Genomic DNA, 21,962 nt, shown 5'->3' on the forward strand with positions numbered 1-21,962 from the left:
TTATTCCGTCAACTATTTATTAAATAACACATGTATATCTTGATATGGTTTGTTTTTGAGATATAAAATAACGATTTTGGCCAATTTTGCTGAACCCATATGGTCTCATATCTTATATAATCTAATATTAATAATGACGTTCTTATTACAGTACATTTTATGATATACCTATTGTTTTAGTATAAACTCAATGTATAGATCAATGTTTCATAATTTTGGCAGTCAAAGTTATAGTTTGCCAGATAACTAGAGGAGTTTATTTAAGTCTACCCAATCAATCACTTTTTTATTATTATTGTAACCTAATTACATTTACAAACAGTGGGAATGAACGTTTCTCATTATGGGACAAGTTGCACAGTGCGCCTTCTTCACTCTCTTCACGCCTCCTGCTGGCAAATGTCGGTAACTGCATCATAGATATTTAAATTTCATCGGTGTTAAACCTTTTTCGAATACTAATTGAGCGGTGAAAGAAGACGTACTGAACTCTTTTACCTCAGTAAAAATACATTAATGCAAAAACAATTAATCCCATATAAAAGTACATATCGATATATTCAAAATCCTACAAAAGTACTATTAGCTAAATAGAAAGTATCCTACTGAAAAATGTCTGTAAACTGTGTTAAACTTTTCAAAATGAGCAGTGATAGAATAACTCAGATATTTTACTTAATTAAAAGCATAAGCTATATAACATTGTTATACAAGTTTAAGTCCAAAAACATACTATTTTCAGCCCAAATGCTTAATCTAATAAGTAAGAATGGCGCTGGTGACTAGTATATTTGAATGCAGTACACATCCCATGTGTACTGCACATGGGATGTGTACAGTACACAGCAGGCTAATAGTGTTTTTAAATAGTTTATTTATCTTAAGAAGTAGGAGGATTTTCTCAACTCATAAAGGAATACTTCAGAGATACATTTATTTTTCACTGAGAAGGAAGGGTGTGAAAAACTGTAATCGAGTAAGTAACTGAAGCTGCAGTCAAAGGAGTAAACAGTAAAGTACACTACATGCCTCTGAGATGTAATGGAGTAGAAGTATAAAATAGCCTACAAGTTACATTCCACCACAATTTGATTAGCATATGTATTTGATATAATATATGGCTTGTTGTTGCTTACTCGTGGCTCTAAATAGACCATTATGGACTTTGTTTTTGGAAGAAAAAAATGAAGGAAAAGAGTAGGGTATATACTATTTTTTTATTGTAAGGGATCACAAGACAAAACTGATTAGGAAACTATTGGTTCATTTAAAAAAAACAACAACATTGTATTTTATAAGGTTATCATGTTTTTTTCTCAAATTTTAAGTCTGAGTGGAGTAAAACGTGGGTTTCAACATTCCATTGGAAGTATAAAGCAGAACAACTGAAGAAAAGTAGGCTACTTAAGTAAAGTTTACTGTTTTACTAGAGAAATTAAAGGCACATGTTGCTAATAACTGCTGCCATGTCCTTATTTTTTTTGTCTAGTAGCACGTGCAGGCGTATACCATTTAAATAATGTAAGCCTGACTCCAGCCCTGTACAGTCTACAGCCTCCATGTCCTTACAGAGAGCCGCTTGACCTTCCTGTGAAAAAAACGCTTCCTCCGCGGGTTTCACCGCGCATGTTTGTGCGTGGCTCATCATGTGATGTAATAGCCAACGGTTACACATTGATCGACTCGAAAGTGCAGCACCATGCTCGAGTAAGTAACTATTTGCATATGGATTTTGTTTAATTTAGAAAAAATAAATAAAAAATAGTATTGGTTTTTATTTGTTGAAGCCGATTTCAGCACCGGAGCTGTCCGAAACTGACGGATGCTGCTGCCGCGTGAACTGATGATGCTGCTGAGCTCGAGCTGCTGAAATCTCTCTCTCTCTCTCTCTCTCTCTCTCTCTCTCTCTCTCTCTCTCTCTCTCTCTCTCTCTCTCTCTCTTGCGCGCGCGCTCTCTCTCTCTCTCTCGCTCCTCTCTCTCTCCTCTTCTCTCCCTCCTCGCTCCTCTCCTCCACACGCACAAAACGCTCTGTCATGGCGTCTTCCAACAATGTTACCCCCACCAACTGTAGCTGGTGGCCCATCTCAGCCATGGACGAAGACGGCAAAATCACAGACGGGGAGGAGTGCGAAGAACCGACGGCAGAGCCCAAACCCTTCAATAAAGACAGGCTCGTTTTGTACCACTGGACGCAGTCTTTCACCTCCCAAAAGGTAAAAAAAAAAAGAAAAAAAAAAGGGCAGAGCTTGAAAATGGAGGTGACTCCACGTCCCTTTGCATGATGCTACAGCATGGAGCTCTTGTTTGTTTATTATGATCAAAACGTGATTTTCTGTGCATGTTTATTCCTGCACATATTGCCCCGGAATATGAATATGGTCATGCAGCGGGGCAGATCTCCCGTTTGAGACGCTTAGAAATGCGCTGCAGCATGGGGCTCGTTTCCTCGACATGAAGCTGGATTGGTGGCAAATATTCAGTTTATTTACCACTGTATAAATCACCCCTCGTATCTCACGAGCGTCCGCCTTTTAACGACACCTTGAAGCTGTTCTGTCTCCCCATGGCTGGTAAATGTTTCTACAACCTATGTGCTCTGACACATGACATCCTAAATAATTGATTGAAATGATGTGCAAAACAAACCAAAGGCCATCTTCCCCCTTCTGCAGCCGAATCATACCACAATGTTGTTATTCCAAGGGCTTCTTTAAGTCTGCCATTGGTAACGTACACAGTAACCTGTACCTTCCCTATTAAATGAGCATGTTTGATAAAAAAAAATAAAGCTCCGAAAGCAAATTCATTCACAGAAATACCTATAAAACTATAGGCTCTGTACTCTTATGCATGATCCACAGGGCTTTACCTCACAAGCAGCGTGCTTATTATTAAAGGGTCACTCCATCAATCGTACAGATAAAGTTCAGTTCACGAGTCAAAGGTAGTGCCACAGAGTCTGTGGAGACGCATCATGTATAGTGTCTTCTGTGGAGCTCTGAGAAGTCCCAAAAGAATCAACCCCTGGTGACATCACTGTGGTATCACAGGGGTTATGTCTTTCAAACTGGGGGTGTGGAGTCTGAAGGACATGGTGTTTGCCAGACAGAGAGGGTCTGACAGAGAGCAGAGGTCCTGATGTCACGTCGTGTGTTGTCTCTGTTCCAGTAGCTCCCATGACTTCGTGTAATCTCTCTGTTAGCGTTTGTTTCATCTGTCTTTATGAAAATAAGATGCTGGTTTTGAGCTTTGCTTTTCATATGCTAAGACAAACTGGCATCCGCTGCAGCTGTTGCTAATAGAAACTGAAGCCTTTTGTGATTTTTCTTCGCGAGGGCAGAACAAAAACTACAGCGACTACCAGCGCAGGTATTTACAGCACGAGCTTTGTGACATCTATACTTTTCATACTTTTCATCTGTAATCTCTGCAGTTTGAAAACTTCCACAGTGTTCGGTCCTTTGTCCCGCTGTTATTGCTACAGCTGCAACAAATTGTCGATTTAAAGAAATTTAATTGGCAACTATTCTGATTGAATTGTTTTATGTCGTTAATGGTTTCAATATACAAGGATTTGCTGCTTGTCTTATTGTAAATTATTTGTGTTTCTGCTTTGGACTGATGGTCGAACAAAACAAGCAGTTGAAGAACTTCACGTTGGACTTTAGAAGTTGTGATTGACGGTTTCAGTATATTTCTACATTTCACAGATTAAAGTATGAACTGAGAGAATAATCGTATAATTAAAATAATTGTTAGTTGCAGCCCTGGTGATTATATAAATGTCTGAACCAGCTGGCTCCTCGAATCGCTCATGGACTGGCATTCGGTAAGATACAGAAATATTGAATAAACAACAATATTAGACAAAAGAAACTACCATCCTGAACAACATGACGTACTGTTGAGAGACGCTCTGTTTCACCGCTGAATTTGTTGTTATTCGCGTTATTGCAAATGTCAATGAGGTTTTAAATGGGGTTTCATTAAATCCAGTATTTATGAAGTTTCATTCATCTCTTGGCTTCTGTTGCTTTGATTTTGAACATTCTTTTAAAAAACCTGTTTCTTGTAAATTTGCAATACTAGATAGCTGGAATACCCCTTTAAAAACATGCACATCCACTGTTATGAAATGACAATTGATGCTTCATCTCTTGATCATTGACTTCCATGTGTGTCTTGTTTGTACACATGGATTACACTCTTTCAGCTTTAGAGCTGAAATGATTTGTCCATTAATCGCTTGGTCAGTTGATCAACTATTTTGATAATTGATGAATTGCTTTTTACTTGGTGTTACTGCATATTGCTCTCCAACAACCTTGAGTTTGATGCTCAGTCTCATGCCGGTATATATACGTCACTTATGAGGACCAATTGTTTGCTCACAGCCACCGAAGTCTGAGCTGCTGATTGTGCCGGTTGTCACTCAGCAGAGGGTGAACACCGGGCTCACTGTCATGATTATTGCCTTAGTCCTGGAGCTGGAGTAGCTGAAGTCACTTCACGATCATGTGTGACTGTGCTGTCAATGAACAGACAGTCTGGCATCTTTTTAGGAACAACACACATGGATTTCAGTAAAAATGCAGCACTGAATTCTTGCTTCTATGTATTTGTACAATGGTGTGTGACTTTTGTTGTTATGCAAGCTGATGCGTGCTTTAAACTGCATTTTTGGGGATGGCTTTTATGAGATTAAGAGGCCAAGCACTAGGTTGTCCACTCCACCTGAATTGAACTGAATATTTTGGGCCTAAATGCAACACAAACGCTTGCATCGTGACTGGCGAAGTATCTCCGCAGCACCTTGAAAGGTAGCGTTATATTTAGTCGATCTTGTGTGACATGAAACCACTTTTTCTTTTTCTAAAAAAGACAACCTGCACGTAACACTTTGACAATGAGACACTGAGCAAGTGACAATGACAAAGGAATCACTTCTCCAATAGATCAACAACCCTGTGAAGATGATATTGTCATCAGACGTTCAGGGGGGAAGTCCCTGAATGCCTCAGCAAATTCCTGGGCAGAGGAGGGAAAGCTGAGCCATTGAATTTCTCCCGCACGACACTTTCTTTATCCTCCTCTGTGTTTATAATGCTTCGTGAATAACTGCCTATGCAACTGTGCTCCCATGGCCTGAAGTGGGTCATGCACTATATTCATCTACCTCACATGAGTGATGTCTTGAGAAGACAGCAAATATGATAAAGATGAGAGACAGATGGAGCTCGATACCCTGGAATAACGGCGCGTTTAGAGGCCATCTTGACAAATCGATAGAGCACTGCAAACCTAAAGAGCCTGCAGGTTAGAGATTTACACCTTCAGTACGCCGTATGTGAGGCTATAACACTTTCTGTCTGTGTTTCAGGACCCCAGCAAGCATCTGGTCATTAAAGAGTTTGCATTAACAACCAGTGGTGGAACAAGTATTCAGATCTTAGAAAGTATTTAAAGCATTAATACATTAAAGTGAATACAACAATGAAAAAAATACTCATTTGCAAGTAAAAGTGCTTCATTCAAAGTCCTACTTAAGTACAAATACAGAAGTATTAGCAGTAAAAGTACTCATTCTGCAGATATTTGTATTAGATTATTGTTAATCCTAATGCAGGAACGTGTAAGCAGCATGTTACATCACTTTTGTGTACATGTTGGTTATTGATAAACTTTTTGTTTTTTACTTATAGTAACGCACGTATTTGTCGTCAACTCAAGTAATCCGCTGACTTCACTTTGTGTGTGTGTGTGTGTGTGTGTGTGTGTGTGTGTGTGTGTGTGTGTGTAGTTGGAGGAGCTCAGCCCGAGGAGATGCACACTGCTGCGTGATAATTAATTACACCAAAGCATTAAAAAGTGCAGATAAAAGCGCCGGTAACGTCGGAGCTTATCAAATACTACGGTCTTTAATAATTTAGCACTGGTGCCTGTTTAATACCGGGGTTCGGTAACCATGCCTACCGCCTGGTAACGTGAAAACACGAAGGGCCAAACCTGCTGTAGAAACACGGTGGTGCAACATGCCGGACTTCATGGACCCACTCCCTATTCAAATATGTATAGCTTTTTCTAAGCTAACGACAACACAACGATTCCTAGTGTCAAGTGATTATACACTAATGAAAACATAGTTATGAATATTATATTCAATTTCTGCCAATAAATCCCCCTAAATCCTGCACACTGGCCATTTTAAATGAAACCAAAGACCAAAGAACTCGAGAATGCTTTTTATGATATAATTATATGTTGTATTTTTATAAGTTTATCATATGTTTTTTATTATATAAAACCTTAATATTTTAACTAGTAACTATGGCAGATACATATAGTGGAGTAGAAGTATGAAGCAAAATGAAATAGAAATCCTCAAGTCAAGTATAAGTACCTCAAAATTGTACTTAAGTTCAGTATTACTGATTACTTTCCACCACTGTTAACGACAAACATAGTAACATGTAGCTGAAGTCAAGTGAGAGGTGTCTATTTTGTAGTTCCCAGGCAGCTGAACTACTTGGCATCATTACTAAGAGGTGACTAATATTGTTATATAACAAACTCTTAAAGCAACAGATACTATGTTGCTGTGGGCTTCAGTGTGTGACTGGACCCTGGAACACAGCTTTGTATAGACATCCTGGACTACGTGTGTAAAGTTCTGCCGATAGAGATATTAAAAAGCAGTTTTTTCTTGTTGGACTCTGCAGCTGCAATCATAGATTCTTTCCTTCTTTCTGAACCAGCGGTCAGGCTGTAATTACTGTGCTTGTGTTACTAAATCATTCAGTATTATTTCATTACACCATGTCTGGTCATGTTCGGCAAAACTCCCATTTGGTTGTTCCTTCGAAGCGGCCAAATGTAGCACTTCATAGCCCAAGTGTCATCTACTTCCTCTAATCTTATTCCCACTAATAGCTCTCCGTGGACCTTGGCTTATCCTTCATCCCTGAAGGGTTTTAGCTGAAACGTTAGAACGCTGCAAAGCATCTCATTACTTTTCCAGACCATACAAACAATTCAGATAAGGTTATTTATTATACACAACACAGACATGATAAGTTGTGTTATGTCATGAACTAACAGCTGAATGTATTAGCTACCTTGGTGTTATTGCAATGACTCCTTTTCAACAACCAAAAAAACAAGATTATTGTGCAACGTTTTTGTTTTACTTCAGGTACAATTGATCAGACTTCCTCCTGTCTTTACGTCTTTAAAGGGTCAACATGGCACCATGTGCCTCATACAGATACTCACATATCTATTCACATCATTATTCAATATGTTTTGTTTAGAGCGTAGGCTAACTTTTCTTTCCTCTTGTCAGTCTTATTTTTTTTGGTTCGACTCCCTACAACAAAAAGGCAGACGGTGCGACGATGAACGCTCTTCCCGTCTCGTCTTTCCTGCTCATCGGCTGCATGTGCTTGTGATTGCAGGTACGTCTAGTCATTAATGAGAAGGGTCTGGTCTGCGAGGAGAGGGATGTGAGCATGCCGCTGCAGGAGCACAAGGAGCCCTGGTTCATGAGGCTGAACCTGGGTGAGGAGGTGCCCGTCTTCCTCCACGGCGACACCATCATCAGTGACTACAATCAGATTATAGATTACCTGGAGAAAAACTTTGTGGGAGGTATGGCGCAGTAATAATGTTCATTCATCTGCTGATGCTGTTTCTTTTCCTTCTCTTCACTTTTAAACATTGATTTTAAGAGCAAAGGCAGATTCACTTGCTAAGGGGCTCTGGTGCAACAAGTCATTGCAAGTCGATCAAGCTTTGTGGTTTCTCTACATGCTGCAGTTTTGCACGTGGGGCTGAAGTAAGAGCAATACTCTGCATTCAAAGAGTTTAGACGGTACGGTTTTCTTTTTGTCTTTCCAAAACCAAACACACAAAAGGAAAAAAGTGTAAGAAATGTCATGTTTATCTGCTCCAACATGAGCTGTAATTGTTATCTTATAGCAGCTGAGCGTTACTTCCAAGGCCAAGGAGCTTATTATTTGCCAACTACTGTTAAATTAGTTTGTGCGGTTACAGATTACGTTAAAAAAAGAGCTGTGTTCACGACTAACTCGTCAACTGATTTTCAACATGGATCATCAACTGGTTAGAATGGGACATGCAGCTTCGGCTTCAGTCTTTTAGCATGAGATCATATATGTAGACGTCATGTTACATGTTTAAGATCCTTTTTTACAAGATCTCCGTTTTAAAACATGTCAGCTGGAAACATTAAAACATCAGAAACAGACAGCTTTTCCCAACCAATTCATTGATCTTAAAAGAAAGCTAAAAATGAAATGCCTGCTTCTGTCTGCTTCTGTCAAACATTACTAACAACATATAGAACCCAAACAGCAGCTGTTTGACCCAGTTTGCCATAGTTTTAGCGGTGCATTTGTGAAATAAGCGTTCCATTAATTAATTTACTGCAAACCCGTTGACACACATTTGATCTAGGGTTTTCTGGGGCAGTTGCCTGAGAATATCAGGCTGCAAACCTCCCAGTTTGCGGAGCTGGAACAGCAAAGACCACTGAAAGTCATCAATTCGTGGCCATCTGTCGTCCTCGTATGGTGTGTGTCGGATGTGTACTGTGCTGTGAAACTGTGTAAGTCGTCGAAACAATGTCTCTGCAGCAATGTGAACTCCTCGGATTAGAGCAGATGAAACAGGAGTGATGAAAAATGTGGCAACAACTTCATGATTGAATAGATTACTACTAAAACAATTGAGCGCAACAAATAAATAAGTAAAGATGTGCAAATATGAGAAATGTGCATTGTGAGGCGGTGACTCTGGTTCATCCACTGCCTATGTGGTTCTAAGAGTAAGCAAACTTTATGATGCATACACTGAATCCTGTTCTGTCTGAATCTCTGTGGGTGGCGTGTCCTATAGATCTGTCAGTCGAAGACATTATGCCGTTATGTAATTGTCCGGCGAGCCTCAAACCAGTGAAGGCCTGAGGGATGTTGCCCAGTAACCATCTCCCTTGTCTTAGCGTAGTTTGTGGTCACTCGTTCGGAGCAGCGATGCTTGAAAGCGAAGATCTGGTTCACTGCTTTGCTCAGTAATAGAAGGCGGTAACGGACCCTGGTGTTTGATGTCTTGTTCTCATTCAGACACATTCGTTTTAGCTGTTTGATAGAGGGCTGCATGCAGGTCATTGCGTTCATTTCTTTTTTGGAACAAGTTTGGTTTGAAGTCTGCAACTACAGTGCAATGTAACACTTCCGCTGGGGTCTTCTTTTATCTGTTGACACGTTTAAAAACCAGAAGTCGATCGGCTAGAAAAGACTTAAATAAATGCTTTTTCTCCGTGTGTAAATCTCTCACGGATGCTGGCAACGTGGGCTGCAGCCGGCCTGGAAAGTGCAGACGTCTCAGAAAAGAGATACCGGCACCGGAGCAACGTGGTGCCAACTCAGACCACTTCACTGCGTTGTTGAGATGCAGCAGATAGCTCTTACTGTGTTAAACTGTTTGTTGACTTACAATCAAACAATCAGTTGCCTCTTCTAATCTCTGTTGTGCGTCGCAGTCCCCGAGTCAACGCGTCGTTCTTCAGATGGCTCTTAGTTGCTGACGTGATACTTCCACCACTGTGCTGCAGCAGACCACGTAGAGGACCACTGCATGGCATGCCCAGGTCAGCATGCAGATCCTGGGACTGATTACTCAGCTTTCTGGAACTCTGCCAGGTGCAGCTCCACCCCTCCTCGAGCTTCTCCGTCGGCCCGAACATCCTCAAGCAGCTGTCAGCTGTGCCGTGCCTGAGTTTGGCTGGCTGTGACCCTGCACGGAGATAAAAGCTCACTCTGTTCTGCTAACCTGTTTCATCCTTAGTTCCGAACCTCAGCAGCAGGTCATTACGCTGAACATTATCCCTCCCAGCCGTGCAGCATGAAGTCAGCGCAAGAATTGAGACAGCAAAATATAAACGCTGGTTCTCTCAGTCATTTTTAAAAGTACGAGTTCAACATTTCGGGAAATGATCTGTACAAAAATCAAGTCTGAAAAGTGGTTTTATGGCAGAGAGTTGGATGAGAAAATCGATATCACTCTAATATCTGTCTCTTTATGATGTCTACATTTTTTGAAATCCGTCTTTTATGAGTATCATGACTTAATAAAAATACAGTATGATTGACAGACACCGTGTGAGAGTCGTATTCATCCTCTCATCTAGCTCTCGGCATGACAGCAAATAAGCGCTTTTACCTTTAACGCGAGCAGCAGCAGATGCATAGAGCAGATCAGGCCAGTAGAGGATCGGTGCAATCATAGAAGAATTGACCCGTGTGTTTTATGAAACTGTGGCCACACGTTCCTGAGCATTTCGTGTTTTTGCTCAACTGGATTGTGCTTGAATATTTCATCTCATGGGGTTAAACTGTGTTTTTAGTTTGAACCTGTTTACTCTTCCACTCCTAATAGATTCTCAGAAGCTCTTTCTAGTCTCCGGGTGTGTTTTTTTCCCTACTGCTTCCGTATTGTCTAAATGTCAGGCTGTGTGAAACGTGAGCGCCGGTGTGTTGCAGAGAGCGAGCGGTGAAATCTGTTACCAGGTTGCCATGATGGAAGCAGAGAGAATTGTGTTATGTTGCAGGGATGTAAAAGCAAGCTTAATAACGGTTGCTTAGAAACCTCAAGTGTTCAGGGAAGTTAAGGAAAATATACCAAGAATAATACCAAAGTGCAACTGTGCTCCAGGATTTATTTAATTTATTCTTTTGTTTGCATTTTGTTGAAACTGTATGCATGTTTTTTTCTGTGCCTGTGATTCTTCAGAGAGCAATGACGAGGTCCTGAGCTACATTCAAATGTTTTCTCTGCAGACACGGTGGCTCAGCTGGTTCCTGAAGCAGACTCGCCTCTTCACGAACGCGTGCAGCAGTACCGTCAGCTACTGGACGGTCTGCCTATGGACGCTTACACACACGGCTGCATCCTCCATCCAGAGCTCACCACCGACTCTATGATCCCAAAGTACGCCACCGCAGAAATACGTAGTAAGTGAAGCCAGCTCACCGCATTGTGTGGACGTGGTTGTTTACAATTCAGCATTACAAGAAGACAGGGGGGATTTTTTTTTTTGTGTATATTATTATTTACAATTTGTAAAAAAAATTAAATCAACATAAAAGTGATAAATCAAGTTCAAAGGGATCAGATTTTTTAATAAGAACCAATTCCAGTATTAAGATATATAAAATAATGAAAGAAAGGATTCATGTAAAATCAGGGTAAACTGGTCAATAGGAGTATGTTTAGTTTCAGTTCAGTTTAACATTTAGGGACAAACTCTGATTTGTCCCTAACGTCTCAAACGTGTCTTTCTAACACTTGTTACAACACTTTGTAACAATGTAATACATGATAACTAGTGAGGCTTAGAGGTGCTGGAAGGTGAATTTGGTGAGCTTTAGAGACATACTACAGTAACTGTTTCACCTCCTAAGGTAACCGACTGCTGGCTGTAGCTTCATATTTACAGAACAGACATAAGAGGGATTCAAAGAAAGGGAATAGCTCAGCCTAAATCCACAACTCTATCACGGATAAAAGACCTCTGCCTGACGATCTGAAATAGCTTTCCTTAAAATGCTCATCAGCGATGCCAAATAAAAGATCATTTAAGCTTTTCTCTCTCATCAGTCGGGAACTCTTGGACAGAGTCCTGCTTTACTTTACTCGTGAGAGGTCATCTGGCCCAAACCAACGTTTCTAAAAAAGACCAACAGTACAAAGACCAGTGACTGTCTGACTGGGAAACTACACATTCTAGCTACTGAATCCCTTCAAGTGTGTATAACTCTTAAAGGCACACAGTGTTCACACCAGATTCAACTCATATTGTGCAGTTATGCATCATGATTTAATGTGACAGTGTGTTTTGATGCATTTCGCAACACATGTGCACACATGTTTAATACTGTTGCTGGCAGGGCTGGTAGTAATAATAGTATATTTTGATTCCAATATGTTTATACTTAGGTACACATGTGAGTGCAGGACGTTTACTTCTAACAGAGTATCTTACTATACATATTATACTTTTACTTATTTGTAGAATGTTTAGATCAAGATAAAAAGTCAATGCTATTTTAGTTTTTTCTGCATTTCCATTTGCATTTCTATTTTTGACACATAATACAAAATAGATTTCAGTGTTTTAAAGTCACTATTTTGAACATTTACAAGCTCGAGGTGGTGAGCTGAATGAGCTCCAACTTCAGGACCAACTGCTCTGCCAAAGCAAAAATAAAATTATGAGTGCAAAGCTATGCATCTTCCTTGCAGCATTTATGTGCATCAGTGTAATTTAACGCTACTCAATACCAGAATTGCCTAAATGCCGCATATTGCAGCGATGCCAGGTTTATAAATGCCAACAGCTGATATCAGGGATCTGCAGTGCTCTTTCCATCAGGTAATTGACCTCAGCATGTAAATCAAATCAAATGAGCCGGACTAGATTAAATTCTGCAGCACAATTTATTGTATAGTGAAACTCTGGTACGTCTGTGTATCTAATATATCAACTCCATTGATAATTTAACAGAACGCATCAGGGACTTTTGTATGTGATTATCCACCCATGTGTTGTTTTACATTCAATCATTTTTCACTGCAGTATTAAAAACACTCTTGTCAGAGTCAAATTGAAAACTTCTGAGTTGTAATATTATGTTGCTGACTGAAGGCTAAAACACATTTTAATAGCTCTGGGTTCATCTTGTTCGCAGCAACAATAAATACTTATAATTGGTTTTGCAATCATAAACTGAAACATTTCAGAATATCCAACAATATATAGCATAATGTGTTTTTCAGTATGGATTATAAGTGTCTCCCTCTGCCTGCAAGGGACCCTGAAGGGAGCACAGATAAGAGTAAGTTCTTTGGACAGTCAGATAATTCCTTGGGAGGATTAAACACACTCATAATATGTCTGTTCTGTGCAAAGATTAAGCATAATAATATCTACAATTTACGGCTACTTTGCCTGCTGAATGTATGCACATATAGATGATCTCCTAAGCAACATGTTCTAAATGGCAATGTGGATTTTACAGATTATACAAAAAAACAACATTATTCAGATTTGTTCAAATATCAGTTTTGTCAATAGATCAAGAGACTGTGTGTGTGTGTGTGTGTGTGTGTGTGTGTGTGTGCGCGTGTGTGTGTGTGTTCAGGACATCTGGCCAATGCTGCGACAGAGCTGATGAAGTTGGACCATGAGGAGCCACAGCTCACAGAACCGTACCTGTCCAAGCAGAAGAAGCTCATGGTGAGTTTGATGTGTTCATTGATGTGATTTTAAAATGCATTCATGTATTACTTGTCTTCATTATATATTATATTGTTGTGTATAAGGGAGGCACAACGCCTATCTATTAAACTGAATCCCGTCATTAATGTGCACATTACTGATGATGGAAACAAGTTGTTTTAATGGGATTCAAGGGAAAATAATTAACTAAATAATGGTTTGTAATAATGAAGGTATTATTTAATAGATTAGTTTCAGTTTGAGGGGTAACAATTCCTCAAAATTAATTAATAATATAAAAACCATCCCATACTTTATACTGTGGGTCTTTATATTTCAAATTAGTTGAAAATTGGTGGAATTTTAAGGTTATCCTCTTAAAACTCCTTCACAGACGAACCCTTGGAAAAATATCACATTAATTGAAAAATGTAGTTCTTTTTAAGTTACAAATTAAAATATTTTTGTAAGACTATTTTCCAGTTCTACTGGCTTATTGACTGCCTTAATATTTTTTGAAAGACAAGCTCACCAAAAGTCACATTTGTCTTAAGGTTTAACACTAACAGATCATTTAATTTATGTGTCTGTAGGGAAGTTTCATAATTAACAGCCTTGAGCAGTTTCCTCTTCATACACCACTGAAGAGCTGAAAACACCGAACCTTTGACCTAGAAACAGTTCATGTTCCCTGGAGAAAATATCCAGGCGTACTGATTTGGGGTGTTATTAAAAAAAAGTGATGTTTTGAATCAATGAGGCAGAGATGAGTGTGTGTCACGCCAGCACTAGTGATGTAGCTCCAGGAATAGCAGTGTGTTGACTGATCTGTCGGTCCAGAAATATTTCAACAACTGTAAAATGGATCAGCGTTTCCACGAGTATCATTCAAGTTCCCCTCAGGATGACTTTTCATCCAGTGCCATCCAATACTGGCACTAGACCGGCACTAATTTGTCCAATATCACCACATACCTGCAAAACCGACGATACTCCCATCAGCCTTACAGCTGAAACAAAACGAAGGAGTCTGCAAAATGATATGTATTATATGTATTGAACAGACATGGATGAACTCTGCAATTTGACCGGATGTCGGTTGAATATGTTGATTGGGTCGAACACAACAGCAAGCATGAGCTTCATGCGGCTGGTTTTGCGGCTGTGGTTATTTTCAAACACGGAGACTTCATCACTTTACATGCAAGTACTGGGGGGGGGCATGCGTATCTTGTGTTTAACATTGTATTAGTGAGAACTTCAAATCAGCTGTCACTCTTCTCAAAGTACTACTTTATGATGATGGAATTCCCAGCTATGCGTGCTGGATCTAAGTTTATACAACTATGTCTTTTTAAAAAATTCTTTTTGTAAACGATTGTCAGGCAAAAATCTTGGACCACGATAATGTGAACTACCTGAAGAAAATTCTGGGGGAGTTAGCGATGGTTCTAGATCAAGTGGAGGCTGAGCTGGAGAAAAGAAAACTAGAGTATCAAGGTATGTCCCAAAAAAAACCAAACCCAAATCACTCCATCATAATGGCACCAAAACATGTTCCGACAATGTTTAGTTATGAATTTTTCATTTCCTTGCAGGTCAAAAGTGTGAGTTGTGGCTATGTGGACCTGAATTTACACTAGCTGACGTCTGCCTCGGAGCTTTGTTGCACAGGCTCAAGTTCTTGGGACTTTCTAAGAAATACTGGGAGGACGGCAGCCGAGCCAACCTGCAGTCCTTTTTTGTGCGTGTGCAAAAACGCTACGCTTTCCGCAAGGTCTTGGGCGACATCCACACAACCCTTCTGTCTGCAGTCCTACCCAATGCCTTCCGGATGGTAAAAAAGAAGCCGCCGTCCTTCTTCGGGGCCTCTTTTCTCATGGGCTCGCTGGGAGGAATGGGCTACTTTGCCTACTGGTATTTAAAAAAGAAATACATGTAGTGAATGCCCTCTTGTTGTGTTAAATGTCTGTGTATTTGTGTGATGTTTCAACTTTTCTGTAATGTTTTATGACTGCAGGAAAACATAATGAATCTATATAGAGAACACTATTACTTACCTGGGTGAACAAAGAATATTAAAACATTCCATAATAAGAAATTGTTGACAGCACATTTTCTGGTAATCAAGGCCTTCATCGAGTTTAATTTCTGGCAACTTGCGGCCGACAAGTTCTTGTTTAACTTTTGTTGGAGGCATGCATCGGGTCTTCTTATACTGAAAACTTAAAGAAGAAACCCAGACAAAATGTTAGACGCAGTAACACCAACAGGGGTTAACTGACCTTCGCATGCCACTATTATAGTCATTACTCATACCTGCTGTTCACTCCTTCATCAGCCTGAGGTTCACCCACCAAAAACCGCAGGAGGATGTTACATGACACAGGCTTTCTGTTAAGTGCTGCTGCCAGAAACTGCCAGAAGAAAGGATGAAAGGATGGAGGCAAACTTAAAGCTATAGGTCGACATTTGGGGAAATTTAGTTTTTTGCTTTCTCGCAGAGACGTGGATCCACTCTCAAGTCCGTCCGTTAAATATGAAGCCATACAGCCAGGAGACGGTTAGCTTAGCTTAGCATGAAGACTGGAGAGCTAGCTTTTCGGAAAAATATAAACCCAGCAATCTTTGAAAAACCCAGAAGGTTCCTGTTCTTAACGTATCATGTGTGAGAACACTAATTTTGAAGCTAGACCTATCAGCTGGTTAGCTTAGCTTAGCATTATTACAGGAAACAATGCTTAAAGACTCTTTTAACCTGTCTCCCAAGTTGTGACTGTATTTTTTTAATCTTTTGTCAAACATATACATATACTTATTTCATTTGAAAATGTAAAATATTGAAAAGAAACACTTTTATTTATTGTGCAGCAAACTTTCTTTTACCCAGATGGGCAGAAGTGTATTTGATGATTCAGGACATTTCATTGGAACGATTTTATTGAATGACTTTCTGGGTTTCTCAAAGACTACCTGGTATACAATGCGTTCAGAAAGTATTCAGACCCCGTCACCGTCTCACATTATGTTGAAGCCTTTTGCTAAAATCAATCTACACTCGATAGCCAAATATGACAAGGAGAAAAAACAGATTGTTTGTTTTGCGAAAAGCATTACAAAGTGTTCAGACCCTTTGCGATGCTACTTGGCATTTAGCTCAGGTGTCTCCCGTTCCTCATCTTTGAGAAGTTTCTACACCTTGATTGGAGTCCACCTGAGGTCATTTCAACTGATTGGACGTAATTGAGAAAGGCACAAACCTGTCTATCCAATGACTCACAGCAGAAAATGCACATCAGAGCACAAACCAAGCCACGAGGTTCAGAACTCTCTGCAGAGCTCAGGCAGGATCATGTCGAGGCAAAAGAAAAAGATGAGCAGCAGAGATGGGAGGCGCCTGAGCTAAAATTCAAGTGTCATTACAAAGTGTCTGAATAACTACGTGATATTTCAGGGTTTTTCTGTACTTTATCCTTATAGGGTGTTGAGTGTAGACTGATTAGGGGGGAAAACATGCAAGATTTTTGCACGATTGCAACGTAACATTGTACACACTGTACATGACGGGCACAAATTTGGGGTTATATATGTAAGCTAAACTATCAAGCTGCTGCAACACATTCTACAGACGGGCCTTGGAGCTGTTCGATCTTCTCGTCTAACTCTCGGCGAGAATGTGAATAACTGCATTTCCCAAAATGTGGAACGACTCCTTTGAACTAACTGTACACCCTTCACACAGTAAAACACAAGAGACACACTAGAGTCCGTTTATTTAGAGCACCACGGATCACACGGCACACACGGGTCCACTGTCACCCTCTTTAGTCGCTGAGCGGGAGTTCAGACGATACAAAACTTGGGTGTTTGAAAAGTTACACTTTGGCTGAACTGGTAGTAAAATTGTAAATTCTGCATCTATGGCACAAATAGTGTTGCGTTAGGTTTAGGATGTATATCTCATTGCATGGGTACTTTCTTATTGTGTAAGCGTTTCGTGATGGATGGACACTGCCCAGAGGCAGAATTTACGATCACTACCGAACATTAAAACCACAGATTTCCTGAATATTCTCTTGCTAATTGTAACCTTTGAAGCACCTGCACTGTACCGTGTGTCCACAAATGATCCTTCAGCAATACGGAGCAAAGAAAAAAAAAAAAATGGATTTTACTGCTGTTTGTTTGTCGCCGACTCCTCTTGACAGACGCAAAGATTGTTTTTACAGATAGATATTTTGAATTATACATTGTCTCTTTCATTTTACTGGGCTGAATTTTTAATGAGATTAAAGGTTGAATAAGGGGAACAGGGGAGGAAAAGCTGACTCATCTGAAGGCTTTAAAGGAGTATGATGAGAAAAAAAAGAAAAAGCCCCCCCCCCCTCCACCCGGATAGCCTCGCCAGCTGTCTCGTTGTTTGTCGATGCAGTGTACATTTCCCGCTCCACACTCTGTTCACCCCTAATGGGAGCCTTTCTGCTTTTTCCTTCAGAATTCCAGGGTTTACCATGTTATAGTTCTGCTCCTGAACAGCGCGCTCTTTAGGTTTAACTCATCGCGTGAGGTACTGGCTGCGGTTCTAAGCTGCTTTTGGTTTTATGGCTGGTTATACAGACATTTCTTGCAGTGAGGACTCAGTACAGTGTTTCTGTACAGCTCAAGCCTTCGATAATGAAAGGTGATTTATTTTTATTTTATTTTTCCCCCCAGTTAGGACGCTCCCTGTTTTCTCTGGCTACAGAAACTCGTCTCTGCAGGTGGCGATTAGCTGCTGTGGCAGAAAAACGTTGAACCAAAGACGACGCTCACCGCTCCTTTAATAGCAGCATCCGCTCGCTGTGTCACATCCGATAATGAATCTGACTCTTATGAAGAAAGCAGAGGCGCAGAAGCTCACTGTGTTCAGTTTCACGTTTGATACGGATGGTGCCGTACAGCCGTACAGATGTAACGGTTTGAGATGTAAGACATTTCAGATGTGCATTAAAGGAAACAGGGAGGTTGTTTGGTTTCAAACTGATTTTGCATGACCAGCAGTGATGTAAATGGCACAAAAGAGAAGATTTAAATATATATATATATATATATATATATATATATATATATATATATATATATGAATTTTTCCAAGTTTTGAAGTAAGAAAGGAGGACACTAAGTGTAAAGTACTATTTCCTGTTGCCATTTAATTATAAATTTGCTTAATTGTTATTTATGTTTACTTTTTGATTCTCAGACACTCACTTCTTTTGTTCATTGACGAAACAGCAGATGACAGTGCGGGGGGGAAAAGTCAAGAGACTTCATAATCAGCCAATCATTGTGAATGCTTTTTCGATTAGCGCAAGCACACCGGTTCAGACTCCACTGCTTCTTCAGACTGAAATCATGCCGCCTGAGGGGTCGGATCTGTACTTCTTTGAACACACACAAAGAGTTCAAGTCAAGAAATCCTAGTTGTGATTTGTGGCCATTATATTTCACTATAGTATTTTTTTATTTTTTACTTTTTATTTTTTATATTTCTATATATATATGCATTTATTTATGGTGCTTTTTATGATGTTTGTTCATAAGCCTTAATTTATTCAGTTGCCATCAATGACAAATAAATAATGAAAATGGAATAAACAGATCCTGGTTGTTATTTTAATCGAGAAAATGCACACATCAATGCTAGAAAACAGTCATTTGCTTGTGACATTGTAAATCAATATTCATAAAAAAATATCACTAGGATTTACATGTACCTATAGATAAGGCAGGTACCAAAACCAACACTCTGTTAACCTTATTTTAATACTTTATAACTCAACTCAAGCCCATTGGTTTCTATTTAAACCTTCAGATTAGAAAATAAGAGTAACTTCCTGGCAGCTGGGTAATGTAGTTTTTAGCAAACATTACTCAACAGAGCAGTTGTTGGGGACTATTTTCAGATGCAGAATAAAACAGGTGATCTAGTGAGTATGTAATGGAGCGGGACGGTGTATCAGGGACTGAAAATAAAAAGGTCAGAGCTCATATGAATCATTGATGTGTTTTTAATAGTTTGGCGCTCCATGGTACAGAGGAACAATGTACATCAGGCTTTGACAATACATGTAAGCAGGAACAATACAGTTTTGGTCTCTTTATGGTGTCGTTGACAACAAATCAAGTTACAACTGAAACTACTAGTTGATTAATCGATTAGTCCATTAACAGAAAACTAAACTACAGCTCTTTTAATAATCAATTTATAGTTATTTTTCCAACCACAAAAGCCAAAAACACTCTCTGACTCCAGCTTTCATCACATTTCAATACAAACTGTAATGGACATTTTTTGACCATTTAAATATTGGGCAGATTAATTAATAATGACAACAATTGATGATATTTCCAGCCTAAACCTTTTTAAAATAATAGCCACATGCAGATCTGGCTTACAACTAAAACCTGTATGATGATCAATTAAAAATTATCGTTAAACCCGCTATTCAAGCTCTCCATCCTCTGAGCAAACTTCACATATAGTGTTGGCACACAGTCACAGTAACTCCAAACCACATGTGACATCAATCAATCACCAAATCATTTAGGCCCACTGTACAGTGTCTGATCTGACTTTGTTCTGCAGGTAGTCTCCTATAATAAAAAAAAAGAAAGTGTAGCTTCTTTACATTGGTAAAAAAATACACTTCATCAGTGCTATGCAGCTGGAGCTGTAAACATTCTCAAATGTTCCCACGCAGTCATCTAAAAAGGTGTGATTACTCATCCAAAAGTCAAACATAAGGCAACAAACTGTGGTAGAAACAACAGTGCAGCATGCAAGCCTCAGAGGCTGGAGGTGAGAGGCTGAAGCCGGGCAGCAGAGCAGAGTCTTACTTTTTTTTATCTCAGATTACCAAGAGTCATTTTAGGAACAGCAGCTGCCAAACGCCATCCTGTACTAATTGACCTTTCTGTGAGGAGGGAATAACTTAAAATGGCTTAAAATAGAACGGCCAGCTTGGACCCGACGACAGAGAACGTAAAATGTAGTGTGTTGTTTTGAGGATGGCTGCAACAACAGGGAAGTATGGCTGCAGCTCAGGTGTGTTGTTTCAGTCCTTTTGGGTGGCGCTGAGGAGGGAGTCCCGGTGACAAAGGTTTGAGATACCAAACCCGATATGTCAGATACCAGCCCAGCAGTCCGCATATGGTCCCTAGCAACTTGTGAGACGGGTCGTGGAAGTAAACAGAGGTGCAGGCAAACATCCACACCCAAACGATCACTATCAGATTCAAGGCTACGTACAGCAGGTTTAGGACCATCCTGGGCAGCGCAGAGAGACTGGCCGTCTTCAGGAAGGCCATGGGCGCCGTTTCCTCCATGATGAACAGAGCCGAGTAGGCCAGGATGAAGGAGTGTCCCGAGATGTCATAGCCGTGCCACTGGAAGCCGGCCTGCCTGCAGCTGGCTTTGGATGCGAACTCCTTGTTGACAACATCCACGCCGTCAGTTTCAAAACACGAGCCCGTCGCGTCCTCGATGTAGAAGAAGGTCTCGGTGCAGACGTACCAGATGGTCGTCGCCACCGCCAGAGACAGCAGCCGCCGGCCGAGGAAGGACGCGCTCCTGCTGAAGGTGGAGTTGGAGAGGAGGAGGAAGGGGGTCAGCAGCAGCAACGTCCACCCCCAGGATACTTTGACAAAATACCTGCAAAAAGGAAAGGGGCATTCACATTAGCTCTCAGCTAATAGCTCTAATTATCACAACTTATTCCAGACTACATTTATCTGCACTCTTATTATAACACTCTTATTAACAACCGTGCATAATACTCAAACGTTTCCCTTTTGGGTATTAATACATATATTTATCCATCTTAACCCTTTATGTAATTCCATCCAGTTTTTCGTCTTGGCTATAAAATGTCATAAAAAAGGTGAAAGATGTTTGGTATAATTCTGAGGAAAGCATCAAATCATCACGTCTGAGAAGCTGGAATCAGCAAATGTTATCAGTTGTCTCTAATTCCCACTAAAGCTAAAGAGGTGAGCTTTAAAATCTTGACATTTATTTATAAATCTAGTGAATTTCTGCACACAAGATTTTGATGAGACGATAACGCCTGATGTTTTATATATTCATGGTTAAAGTAAAACGACATTACTTTAGCTGGAGCGTGGCCACTTAGGCCACAAAGTGACTTTACCGCGTTAAACAACATGTACCATTAGTTTGCTAACATTAGCCGACACAAGCGATCAGCAGAAGCCAGAGTCTACCTTTGACCCAAATGACGTCGGCGTTGCTTAACTTCATTACAACACAGTCAGGGGATATCAGAAGCTGGTAGTTTCACCTCACTGTTACCAGCAGGTCACCACAAAGCGTTTTAACCACAGTGAGCACAAGAGTTTTTAACTCATTATTTCTGTTAGCTAACGTCAACCCTCAGCTAGCAAAACAAGCCCCACTAGCACTACTCACACATTCAGGGCATTTCTGCTGCTGCTGAAATATGTCTGCGGGACGAGCTCCAGCTCTTTCAGGATCGAGCCCACCGCCGAGATGAGCAAAAATGTCCAGTGGAAGTTCTGTCGGACGGCTGGTATCCTCCAGAGAGTCACCAAGTTGTCCACAATGACATCCACCGCCGCCATGTTGACAGCGCTGACCAGACGAGT

General features: G+C 40.3%; 2 protein-coding genes across 2 annotated transcripts; one reads left to right on the forward strand and one right to left on the reverse strand.

Moving 5' to 3' along the window:
- Window positions 1-1,793: 1,793 nt before the first annotated feature.
- gdap1l1 (ganglioside induced differentiation associated protein 1-like 1) lies at window positions 1,794-18,926 on the forward strand. The gene is made up of 6 exons (XM_068733385.1): window positions 1,794-2,214; window positions 7,456-7,648; window positions 10,858-11,031; window positions 13,222-13,316; window positions 14,684-14,798; window positions 14,897-18,926. The coding sequence occupies exons 1-6, from the start codon at window positions 2,035-2,037 to the stop codon at window positions 15,238-15,240; spliced, it is 1,101 nt and encodes a 366-aa protein (XP_068589486.1). The 5' UTR covers window positions 1,794-2,034; the 3' UTR covers window positions 15,241-18,926.
- A 403-nt stretch (window positions 18,927-19,329) lies between these two features.
- On the reverse strand, window positions 19,330-21,962 carry fitm2 (fat storage inducing transmembrane protein 2). Its single transcript, XM_068733014.1, has 2 exons — window positions 21,766-21,962; window positions 19,330-20,988 (listed from the first exon to the last, which is right to left on the reverse strand). Exons 1-2 carry the CDS (start codon window positions 21,936-21,938, stop codon window positions 20,379-20,381), a joined length of 783 nt encoding a protein of 260 aa, XP_068589115.1. The 5' UTR covers window positions 21,939-21,962; the 3' UTR covers window positions 19,330-20,378.

The sequence above is a fragment of the Cebidichthys violaceus genome, unplaced genomic scaffold (genome assembly GCF_023349555.1).
Source record: "Cebidichthys violaceus isolate CVI_PGR_0920_01 unplaced genomic scaffold, fCebVio1.0.p SCAF_6, whole genome shotgun sequence".
Lineage (NCBI taxonomy): Eukaryota > Metazoa > Chordata > Actinopteri > Perciformes > Stichaeidae > Cebidichthys > Cebidichthys violaceus.

Coding starts and splice junctions, on each gene's coding strand:
- gdap1l1 (XM_068733385.1), top strand. CDS start 2,035: ATGGCGTCTTCCAACAATGTTACCCCCACCAACTGTAGCTGGTGGCCC. Junction 2,215..7,455: donor AGTCTTTCACCTCCCAAAAG/GTAAAAAAAAAA, acceptor TTGTGATTGCAG/GTACGTCTAGTCATTAATGA. Junction 14,799..14,896: donor AAGAAAACTAGAGTATCAAG/GTATGTCCCAAA, acceptor ATTTCCTTGCAG/GTCAAAAGTGTGAGTTGTGG.
- fitm2 (XM_068733014.1), bottom strand. CDS start 21,938: ATGGCGGCGGTGGATGTCATTGTGGACAACTTGGTGACTCTCTGGAGG. Junction 20,989..21,765: donor AGCAGAAATGCCCTGAATGT/GTGAGTAGTGCT, acceptor TCCTTTTTGCAG/GTATTTTGTCAAAGTATCCT.